The 12,349-nt window shown below is 35.5% G+C and overlaps 1 protein-coding gene across 3 annotated transcripts in view; it reads left to right on the forward strand.

Annotated features, from left to right (window-relative positions):
• Positions 1-229: 229 nt before the first annotated feature.
• Positions 230-12,349, forward strand: part of rabl6a (RAB, member RAS oncogene family-like 6a) — a 34,694-nt gene continuing 22,574 nt past the window's right edge. Inside the window, exons 1-7 of one of the 3 annotated variants that reach the window (XM_082171088.1) lie at positions 230-386; positions 1,791-2,233; positions 4,248-4,382; positions 4,585-4,632; positions 8,471-8,523; positions 9,125-9,216; positions 10,615-10,755. In XM_082171088.1, the coding sequence (XP_082027214.1) occupies positions 2,104-2,233; positions 4,248-4,382; positions 4,585-4,632; positions 8,471-8,523; positions 9,125-9,216; positions 10,615-10,755 (599 nt within the window). In that variant the 5' untranslated portion in view covers positions 230-386; positions 1,791-2,103. Of the gene's footprint in view, positions 387-409; positions 729-1,790; positions 2,234-4,247; positions 4,383-4,584; positions 4,633-8,466; positions 8,524-9,124; positions 9,217-10,614; positions 10,756-12,349 lie in introns of those variants that run through there. The other 2 variants (XM_082171086.1, XM_082171087.1) reach the window with 2 other exon arrangements.

Genomic DNA, 12,349 nt, shown 5'->3' on the forward strand with positions numbered 1-12,349 from the left:
GTTCTCGGCCCGTTGTATGTTTTGATTAGATTTGGACATATACTGTACTGTACATACATAATAGATTCCACTCTACCACTAGAGGCGCTAAAGCGCTGCTGTTTCATAACACCACCACTAGAGGCGCTAAAGCGCTGCTGTTACACAACACCACCACTAGAGGCGTTCAGCACAACAGTGACGCTAAATTCATCATCCTACCGCTAGAGGAGCTGCAGCACAAGCGCGCACCCGACGCGCGCTCCTCACGGCATTCCACAGCTGATAGAGGGATGAGAGAGGGATGCTAAGGAAATGTTTTCCTTCAACACAGAAAATGGGCTATCGTGAACTTCAGCCGACAGCAGAATGCGACTGAAATACCGCAGGCGAAGACCGTGAGCCAGGTAATGAGTTCGTTAAAAGTAAAACGGCTCTGAATTACAATGAAACGTTGCCGTTGTGTTTGTGTTGTAATTGACACGTCGCTTTAGCTGTGAAGCTGATGGCCGTTAAAAACAGACGAGCGCAAATAATTCACCTCACTAAACACACACAGGTATCAATGAGAGCCTTTCATAGGGACACAGTATTCACACTTCCCTGTCAGAGCTTCAGCGGGATTTAACAGCTTACAGAGGGAATGTAAACCTCTGCTGACTGACTGCAAAAGAACATTTAACAGCTGGTCCATTCTGAGATAGTGGTAAAACTGACAGCTTTCTTACAGCGGTTTTATCCACTGACAGGTGAGAGAGATATTACATAGATTAGTACGACTGAATGCTTTTGGATGGTGCTTGTTTAGGTTTAGACTTTATAGTAGAATGTTGAGTATAAATTTTTTTTTTTTGTTACAAAATGTAAATATAATCTGATTACTTGTTTTTTGTTAGCGTAACTAGTTACCAGATTTTTGTATCCTGATTAACGTTACGTAACGCCGTTACATAATGTGATATGGATTTTGTGAGAATGTTTACTATGAATGCATATTGTTTTTGCTGCTGATAAACAACTAATAGAATCTATAGCAATGTTTACATGGACACTTTTTGTTGCAGTCGGAATTGAATCATGTGTCTGTCAGCTTCTGTCTTAATCTGAAGTTGTGATGATGTTTATGTTGCTTTTGATGTTATAATATGATGTAAATGTAAAATATGATGCCATAATACTTTGTTTTCTGCTTGTGTGTGTGTGTGTGTGTGTATATATATATATATATGCATACACACACACACACACACACACACATATATATAATGTATATATGGTATTTTAGTTATTAAATGCATTTGAAGTAAAACTAATAAAAAAAATATACCTATCAGTTATATCCGAAACATAAAATATTATTATGTAATGTCGTTTCTGTTGGTAAAAAGCAGTTTCTAATTCTTTTAGTAGGTTAGTTTGGCTCAAGTTTGTTCACCCAAAAGTCTATTATCATTTAACTTTTTGGAACTCAAAAGGAGATATTTTAAATGTTCACGCTGTAATATTTTTTGTAACATTTAAAATTTTAAATGTATTTTAAATCTTCAAGTTACTTTTTCCAACTTAAATTTTGGTTCAATTTTCACACAAACTTAATTTATGGCTATGGAAGACTTGGCGAATGAATCTAGACTACTTATATGTTGCTCTTTGTGTCCTTTTTGGTTTTGGTATGTTGAAAAGAACGATGTGAACATATGGCTAAACGTCTCCTTTTGTGCTCCTCGAAAGAAAGAAAATGTAAAAGACATGAATGTTATGAAATGTCAAATTTAGCTGATCTTGACCGAAATCTATGTTTTGCCCCACAGGTGATGCCAGTAGACCAGGATGGACCGATATCATCACAACAGTAACAGTAGCTAAAATGGCACATTTTAGGATTGTAAACTGTTGAAATAGAAAGTCACCATCAGCTGACTGGATTGGCACCATAATAACCTTCTTCAGGATCTCAATATATTGAAGACAGACTCCACTTTTGACCTTTAGACCACGTTATACCTGCCAGTCAGTATGTTTGCTTAAGAAAGTTTGAAGTCTTCGATCTTTGACGCTGCAGCGAGTGTTTCCCTGAAGACCCGTTTTTAGTATTCGTGGACTGTTGAAGAGCCTTTGCTCGAGATGTTTACCGCTCTGAAGAAGCTAGTGGGCTCTGAAGCAGGGCAGCTCAGGGATAGAAATATTCCTGCAGGCCTGCAATCCATGAACCAGAGTCTACAGAGACGCTTCGCCAAGGGTGTACAATATAACAGTAAGAGCTTCATGATTAATCTATTTTTTATTTTTTTAAGTTGAGTAGAGCCTTTCATAAATAGTTTTTGATTGTGTTAAAGACATCCATTGTTTTATTTTGGGCTTGTAGAGTGAGTTTTTCCCTTGTGGTCTGTCTGAAGTATTACACTGTTGAATTCTTTATTTCAGACACATAGGTTTATATCAAAAAGAAACAAAAACATAATTTACAAACAACAAACATTTCCTAAAACAGGAGAAATACCTTGTGTCACTTATTCTAAGATCATTTAAAACTATTATAATTGTATTTTTTTTTAATCAATTAATCGACACATGAAGTTATGCATATAATACCTTAACGGATCATGAAAATTGGGAACATTAGCCTATTAGATAGAAACATTTGACTCACTTATCCACTTTGAACACGGCAGTACTTGCTATGTTAAAGTTTGTTGACAAATTAAAAACAAATTGAAATTTGTGAGAAATGTTTAATTTGATATGCTTATGTTAGGGACAAAAAAAATGTGTCTGTCACATTTCACCCCCAAATCATTAAAAAAATTTTTAATAAATTAAAAAATATGAAATGTAAAAAGATTATGTATTAAAATATTTTAGTTTCAGAAAGCTTTTTTTGGACATATAAAAGTGTTTCAGTGTGACATTGTCATAACAATGAAACGCATCATCTGATGCATTATACCACAATGTAAAAAAAAAAAAAACATAATGTGAAAAATATATACATTATATTATTTAAATTGACGTAGTCATAGACTAGTTTTTCTGTACTGCTTCCAATTTATGCTGATTCTATTAAAATAAAATTTTACAGTAATGGAAATCCAAGGTAAAATGTCGTTCAGTGTATTTTTCTTTTTTTATTTGCATTTCAATTCTGTGAATTTGGATTTGAAAATGTTTAATTGTCAATGTCATGAAATACCGTTAATGCAAAAAATTGAAATAGGCTTTATTTTCTGTCACAGTTATTTAAATCATAATTAGCACAATTATTAAACACAAAGTGAAATTTGAGACGTCATAACAATATTGTCAATGTTGAAGATCAAGAGCCCACTCCGTCTTCAATGCACAGTATCCTTCGTACTGGTGTGATGCAGTTGTGTAGATGTTGTGTAGACGTGTTTTGACATGTGACGCTGCATCAGTGAGCCAGTCGACGGTTCTTCACTGATCTCGCTTTGAATACTCGTTGTGCTGTTTCCGCAGCTCTGTGTTAATAAAAAATGCATGAATGATACACGATCACCCACCTACTGGCCTATTTTTCCAGTCGCTTCTCCTTGGTAGAGGTATCTTTTTTTAGACACGCAGATATCCCAAGATACCAAGCATTTCAGCTGTGAAAAGGGTATTTTGGTAGATATGTGCTGTATCAGTACAAATCTAGCACATAGTAAGTGTGAAAGGTTCGTCTTGGTTCAGATCTTTCCATGTACGGTCAGTGCCCTGTGGTAGACAGAAGACAGAATATGCTAATCAATGACTAGACGATAACTAGGCTAATGTTGTCACTTCTTCTTGAGTCTCTCCATCTTTCTGACTTCGGTTTGAACATAAAAGGCTAAAGGTTTTAGACATTTCCAGTGCATGTCTGTAAAAGGACACAAGCTGTTGTAGCTCCGCCCCCTGTGCCGGGAGCAGCAACTCATTTGCATTTAAAGGGACAGACACACCCTCAAAAAGTGACAACTTTAACATGCTATATACAAATATCTGTGGGGTATTTGAGCTAAAACTTCATATACACACTCTGAGGACATCAAAGACATATTTTACATCTTGTGAAAAGGGCATTATACCACCCTTTTAATCAAATGTTGGTAGATATGTGCTGTATCAGTACAAATCTAGCACATAGTAAGTGTGAAAGGTTTGTCTTGGTTCAGATCTTTCCATGTACAGTCAGTGCTCTGTGGTAGTTCATTTGAAACTTGGACTGTTTAATTTGGGGTTTCTTTTATCATATGAGTGTTCTCCTATCTCCTTGTTTCTCTCAGTGAAAATAGTCATCCGTGGGGACAGGAACACTGGTAAAAGTGCACTTTGGCACCGACTTCAAGGAAAAAAGTTCCTGGAAGAGTACATCCCCACGCAGGAGATCCAGGTCACCAGCATTCACTGGAACTACAAAAGTAAGTATCAATGGTTACGTTCACACTGATTTTGTGGTCTTATAGGAAGGGAAGTGGGTTTTTTTCTAAGACCAAAAATTATTTAAATAGACTACCCTATCAGAAAGGTCATAGGTCAACTTTTGTAAAGTATCAGAAGCTGTTTACAATAGTCCTTGACTTTACATTTCTGACTGTGTTTTGTGTTTGCTTTTATTCACAGCGACAGATGATGTGGTGAAAGTTGAGGTCTGGGATGTGGTAGACAAAGGTGAGTGTTTAGAAAACACCCTGGAACGAGTGACGTAGAACTGAACTTTAGTTATTCATGTTATACAGCAATTCAGTTTAGCAGTGAGACTTTTGAAGCAACATTTTAATTTCCAGTGCAAACGCTTTAAAAAAAATTACAATCAAATCATTAAAATGAATGTGTGTAGAATTAAGTCACCTGAATTGTTTCTCTTACACAGCAGATATTAGCACTCATAAGTGCAAACCTAATGACATTGCTATTTTAGTATGTTTTCAGCTATCTTTGAAGGAAAAGGGAAGTAATGTTGTATTTTACTTATATTTTTGTGGTCTGCAAATACTTAAAGGACAAAAGCTTCCTCTTCCAGAAGGTGTAGGTGAGATCTAGTAGTCAAGTAGTTAAACATTTAAACATTGTGTGTGTTTGTGTGTGTGTGCTGTGGTCTTCACATCTCTTCTTTATAAAACTGTGCCCAGAATAGACATTGCCTTCAGTAGTCTGTGCTGTTCTTAGACTCTAGATTTTAATGTACTTGCATTAAAATCAGATGGCCACTTTTGACTTTTTCCCAGACTACATTTATTTTATTTTTTAAAGCTACACTGTGTAATTTTTTAAGTTGATTCTTAGCAAAAAACACTTTGTTCTTTCAAAATGACATGTGCTCATTAATGTGTAATTACTTCTACCAACTAATCAAGTATTCTCGTAAGCGTAGAATCTGCCATTTAGAATATATAGCAAGGCGCTCGAATGGCGGCAGCCATGTTGAAAATACATTAGCCAAAGAGGGACATACCTGGAAATTCAAGCTTCACCTTTCACGTTTTTACACTCAGTGGCACCGTGACGAATGCGAGGGGGAGATTACTCGCGACTGCCGGCGGCTTTTAAATAATACGGCCACCATAGGAGTTAAAACGCCCTCGGAATGGGAGGGGCTAGAAAGTAATATTCAGTTGGTAGTCATATACAATTTCACCACTAGATGGGAGAAAATCCTACACAGTATAGCTTTAATAATAGATTGCATTTTGTATTCATGTGTAAAAAGTTTACAGCTTTTAAAAATGTTTTTGTTAAAATGATCTTCTACCATGTCTTGTAACCTTTTTTTCTATAGCGCTTTGTACAATACAGATTGTTTCAAAGCAGCTTTACAGTGATAAACGGGAAAATAATGATCAATGATGGAAACAGAATTCAATTCTATTGTAAAGCAGCTCTAAAAAAAAACAATAGTGTCATTGTTCAGCTGAAGTCAGTTCAGTCTTGGTTCAGTTCAGTCCAATAACTGTAAAGTTAATCAAATATGAAATGAGTTCTATTCAGATATAAGCAGCTCTGCAGAAACACAGAGATGTCATCGTCCAGCTCAGTTCAGTTCTCATCCATAGTTTCAGTGCAGTCAAATTGATTTATATTGCTGAATATTAGGTGTAAATATTAGTATCATTATTGTAAACAGCCCTCTTTTAAAATTGCATGAAGTGGAAGTTCAATAGATTTTTCAGCTTGTGGTTTAAATTGTGATTGAACAACAATATTACTTTCAGATATGCCAGAGTTTTCTATTTACCCTCGTAGGGCCAGATTAACTAACAGCTTGCACCAGCGCAAACCCTCTTTTGGCGTTTAAAAGCTACTGTCAGGATTTACTAAAGACACGCAGTGAAAAGTTAGCGCTGAAATAGGGTCATTTTTGCGGCTGACCTTATTAAATATGCATTTATAGGAGTTTCCCTTTCAGATGCAAAATTCAGACGTAAAGTCTTCACGTAGTCAACAATTTTATCTTTTAAAACTAATCTCTGATCATCAAAAATGGCATATTTAAAACTTTTTTCCTTTGAGAAAAATTTATTTTTGCATTTAAATAGCTTGAATGTAACTCTACACCCTTACTTCATTTAGTATACACGGATTCATGAATATGCAAATGAGCCCCGCCTCCACTCACTCATACAGGCTCGTCTACAAGTCGATGTATCAGAATAGTAATGCGTTTTAAACTTTTCTGCATCACTCTCTACAACGTCGGACACATTATGGTAATTAATATGATTAGCCTTTTGCTTGACTACGTTATCAAACAGATAATAATGTGTTGCATATCCAATGTATAAAATATACCGGGATAACCTGGCTTCTCTTGAGACTCCCCTGCTTTGCAGCAGTTAATGATATGCTAAAGCCCGCCCACACGTTGATCTGATTGGTTACAAGGTAGTTTGTGACGTAAGAAACACTGGCAATTTCAAACCACGTTTTTGAGACTATTTTTCACTTAAGTTTTAAGGAGAAAATATGGTCAGCAATGGTGTTGACTTATGAATTTGCACATGGTTTGTCTTAAAGCATATTAAAAACACCATATAGACATATAAACAACATAAAAAACTTGCTTATCACAAAGGTGATTTACTAAGGTTTGCGCTAGACAAACCAGATGAAAATTTACGCTGCTCTTGGTAGATTGCGTTGTTCATTATGGAAATGATCCGGCTGTGTCTGTGTTCTTTCATTTGTGTGTCGTCAGTAGATCGCATGCGTTTAGTAAATCTGGCTCTTTGTGAATTAGTACAACCTTTTACCATGGTAACCATAGTTTTCATAAAAAATACCGTATAAGAATTGTTAAAAATTAGTTATAACTGTCATAAAAAAAATACTTAAAAATTGGGAAGAGATTTACACTGCTGGAAAGAGATCCCATCTGAGTTTATGAGGGTTTATAGCAGTAACAATATCTATATTAACTACAGGAGCAAACTATGGTTACCATGAAAATATTTGCACAAGGAGCTGCTGCTGTTGATCCAGGGCTGCTCTAATTATTTTCTATATGCTGTTGCCCTTTTCAGTTTATATATGTGTAAATATTGAAATAAGCTATTGAATAATGTGTCACTGGGGTTAATGTGAATAAAGTGGTTTCTGGGAAGGAGGAGTGAGACTTTCTACTAAATCATCAGATAAAAAATATCTAATATAATACTCTAATATCAAAAGTAATGCATCAAAATGCAATGTATTTATTGAGGTTTATATAAACAGCACATACTGTACATGTTCTGTTAAAAAATTAAAAGAGAAAAAAAATACATGATTAGTAGGAAACCAGTGACAATTTTAAAGTTAAAATGTATAGACATTTTAAGAAGGATATCAAGTACTCGTTGACAGTGTGTTGACTGTCTTGGGTAGTTGAGCTTCAGAAAATCAGTAATGAGATGGCTTTGAATGGATTCTTTGACAGTTACATATAAAATAAATTAAAAGGTGAGAATAAAGAACCCTAAACTCTAACACAAAGAAAGTTTTTTAGCTTAATTTTTATTTATTTTTTATTTATTTTTTTTAAGCATGAAATTGTTCTAAACTGTTACTATGTTTAAAGAACCTTTGAAAAACCATTGTTTTTTTTCTCATAGTATGTTTGAGTAATGTGTCATCAGTAGAGCCTGACAATAGCAACGCCAAGGTCATTGGTTTGATTCCCAGGGAATGCACGGACTGATAAAATATATACTTTGAATGCAATGCAGGTCGCTTTGGATAAAAGCATCTGCCAAATACATCAATGTAAATTAAAAATAACATCCCATTGTTTTTCTGAGTAATGCTTTACTTTTGATTTGCTGTGAGTGACTAGGTAAGATAGTCAGGTGTTCCCGGAGTCTTGTTAAAACATGTAAAGATTCAGAGCAACTTGCCTAAGAGGACACCATCATTTTAGTTTGTCTGCTTTTGTGGGTTCTTGATGAATATTTCTCTTTTCGTATCTCAGACTCACAGTTCCTGAAGTGCAGCCAGACTAATTGTAATAACTGTGTTTCTCCAACTACTGCAGGGAAAGGGAAAAGACGCGGGGAGAATCTGAAATTGGAAAACGAACCTCAGGAGGTATTCACTGCTGTTTCGTTAAACAACCATTAACAAGTTTGGGGTTGATAGTCTTTTCTGCTCACCAAGGCTGTATTTATTTGATCAAAAATACAATAAAATATTATGAACTATTATTACATTTTTAATTGACTCTTTTCTAATTGAATATATGTTAAAATGGAATTTATTCCTGTGATCAAAGCTGCATTTTCAGCATCATTACTCAGAAATCATTCTAATATGATGATTTGCTACTTAAACAGTTGTGCTGCTTAGTTCAAAAGAACTGCACAGAAATAGAAATAATTTGTAACATTGTAAATGTTTTACTGTCAATTTAATGCGTTCTTGCTGAATAAAACTATTAATGTCTTTTTAAAAATATGCAAACTTTTAAACTGTTTTGTAAGACAATTACCATGTGATTTAATACTTCAATGTTTTGTTTTGACTGAATTAAAAATGTATTGAGTAATAATACGTTTAATTTACTAATTAATCATTTGACATCTTCCAATATCTCATGATGGAATCTGTGAGCTATTTGCAAAGATAATTTTAATGTTCAGTCAGCCGGAAACAACATGGTAATCTTGGAGATGTTTTGTTCTCTGTGCAGTCTGAATCCGAGATGGCCCTCGACGCAGAGTTCCTGGATGTTTATAAGAACTGTAATGGCGTGATCATGATGTTTGACATCACCAAACAGTGGTAAGGAATCTGCCATCCCTTCCGTTTTTTTCCCCCCCCACATTCCACATTCACTCTCTCCAAACCCCACATTCATTCTCCATCACCCTCTCCTGTACCCTCCACCACTCCGTTCCCGCCCCTGCCGCCCCTCTTTTTGGTCTGACAGCTATCGGTGGTCAGGATCAGGTGGAGGAACTTGGGCGTTGGGTTGCAGTGGGTCATTGAGCGTCTCTTTCACAGTAGAGTCGAGGCCACTGTCAGGAACAAAGAACGCAATGAAACCAATACCTGCAGCTCAGTGTCTCTTAAAGGTTCTGACTCTGTTTATCTCTCTGCTCATTGGATCTGCCTTGCATTCTGACAATGGGTCTTTACATTTTTGACCCAAGCACAGCATCACAGGTGCCCGTTGTTTGGGCTCTGCTTTATTGATAGGGCTGAATTTTTTTGCTTAAACCATTGGGAATGTTGTGACCAGCAGGTGCTTTTTTGGTGTTTAGACCAACATTTAATCAGTGCCCCTTTCTTTGTGGATTGCATAACAAGATCTAACATATTAAAGATCTGATTCCTCGCTGTCTGATTCGGTCCTTCAAATATGCGTGATTGGAATAACTAATTGAGTTGTTGAGATAATTGTTCATTCTTGTGTTGATTGAAAAGAGCACTTTCTTTATTGTGACTATTTTCCACATTTTCAAATAATAATAGTGTTAAAATGTATTATATATGATATATATTGAAAATGTATTTAAATATAAGGTCACTAAATGAATGCATAGTGAACTGCATTTTATATTTTATAAAATGCAGGAACATTGCATTCATTTGGTGACCTTATATTTAAATGCATTTTCAATATATATCATAATTTCTGTTTTTTATATAAATATCGTGATTTTTATATATATGAAATCATATATATCATGATTTCTATTTTTTATACAAATGATTTCTATTTTTTATATATAGCTCACTAAATGAATGTTGGCTGTGATCATCTTGATTTTTCTTAAGCTTCTTGGTCCATGTTTAGTCCGAAACTCTTGCCAGGTAAACTGTCGAATAACCTTGATTATTTTTCAGCTTGGTATTTATGCTGCTGTGAGGCCGGTAAAGATGAACTCACAAGATGATGTATTAATTGCTTTGCTTTTCCATGCTGCTTGCTGATAAGATCCTGGCATTTCACTATGCTTTTTTCCCCCCAACATATATGTGGGTGGTATGAAGTCTGGGAGTGGTGGCCAATAATGCAAATAAGATAATTTGATGAATCGGTTCAAAAATACCTTAAACCGTGCTGAATGTTAAAACTCACATTTTTAGATTATGATGTATAAAATTGTGCAATACACAAGAAAATCACATCAATGTATGTTTCGTATGAATCACAGACTCTTGTCTTTACTGCAGGACGTTCAACTACATCCTTCGGGAGTTACCAAAAGTGCCAACACACGTCCCAGTGTGTGTCCTGGGTAACCAGCGGGACATGGGCGAGCACAGGGTCATCTTACCCGATGACATCAGAGATTTTATCAACAGTCTGAACCGGTGAGCAGATGAGATTAAAGTCGGCATGAAACGGAAGTTGTGATAGTCTTTTGTTTCCTATTGTGTCGTATATCCGAGTGAAACGGCTTCTCAAATAAGAAAAACTGTAGGGCAGGACTTCATTTTGTCCAATGGGATTGATCGGATGGTTGTGGTTTGCTATTGGTGGATCTCATGTGAGTGACAGGTTGTCCTATCCTCGTCTTTAGGAAAGAGAAGAGATGTCACTGCATGAGGGAGGGGAAGTTATTTTGATTAAAGGTGCAATCGGTCATCTGGGAAATGCTGACTTGATCAAAAAATAATCATGTGCATGGATAAATTATTTATAATAATTTCTTCCATAAAAAAAAAAGAATTATCCATTTTGATTTCATGGTGACTATAACCCTCAAAACCAGGGGCCGGATTCACAAAAATCTTCTTTAAAAAAAGAAGTTAGGAAAATTCTTAAGATATAATGCTAAAAAAACAATTGTAACAATGTTCCTAAGTGCAATTCTTGAAAAATTAAGTTCTCAAATATTTTCTTAAGAACATAATCTTATTTTTTTCTTAAGAAGAAAATGACAGGCTTTGGTGTTATTTGAAAGGCTGGTATTGCTGAATGAAAAACACCTCATAACTCTTTTTTTTTTGCCCTGCATAGATTACTGTAGATGACATAAGCGCTCAGACTATTTTTTAAATTTTTTAATGTGCTGTGTCAAGTTAAAATAGTTGTTTTAAAAGAGCCTGTCCCAAGAATTAGTGGTCTTTTCCATTTATTTGCGCTCTGTCTTTCCTGTGCTCTCTCTAGAGTGAATGCATCCCGTATCTGTGTGTTGCCGCGCTAGTTTTTAGCTAAAGTGAGCGCATCATATGCTCAAATGATCGGTATCACTTCAGAGTATTCGTCCACATTCCTGGTACTAGTAATATTTTACTAGTGTTATGTTGAAATTCATTAATCATCACCTTTAGGGATTTAAGACAGGTGGTGGTTTAGCCTAACTTTAATAAATTATTTACAATTATTTTTAAGAATATTCTTTCCAGGAATATGAATACTTCTTAAATGCTGTCTCAAGAACATTTTGGGAATATAAAATAATCTTACATTTTTTCTTAAAGGTATAGCGGAGGATGTTTTACTTCCTGGTGGGTAGTCTAAACTATTGGTCCTCCTAATTGTCAATCATTCTGGTGAATCAATCAAACTTTTCAAAAAGTGGAGAGGGCGGGTCTTATCTAAAATTTGGAAAGATCCTCCGCTATACCTTTAAGTAAGAGAATAATTTTATTCTGGGGCTTATAGACCCTCTTAGTCCAACTCCATGCTTAAAGTAGAGCCCTATATAATACATTTTTCAGCTTTCAATCTTTCAATCACTCAGCTGGAGAATACCCAGAATGCACTGTCAGAGTCGTGAACATTTTATTGGACGGTGGGTTCCCAGGAGCGAGGTTGAAGACCTGGGCCCGTATTCATAAAGATTCTAAGAATCCTCTAAGAAAACTCTTAATTTAGCTTAAAAACTTTTACGTAGGAGTCTTAGCTTAAAAGCGATTCGGGACCGATCTGAGAGCAACTCTGAGTAAGGAAAAGACAAAA

The sequence above is a fragment of the Leuciscus leuciscus genome (genome assembly GCF_965113295.1).
Source record: "Leuciscus leuciscus genome assembly, chromosome: 5".
Taxonomy (NCBI): Eukaryota; Metazoa; Chordata; class Actinopteri; order Cypriniformes; family Leuciscidae; genus Leuciscus; species Leuciscus leuciscus.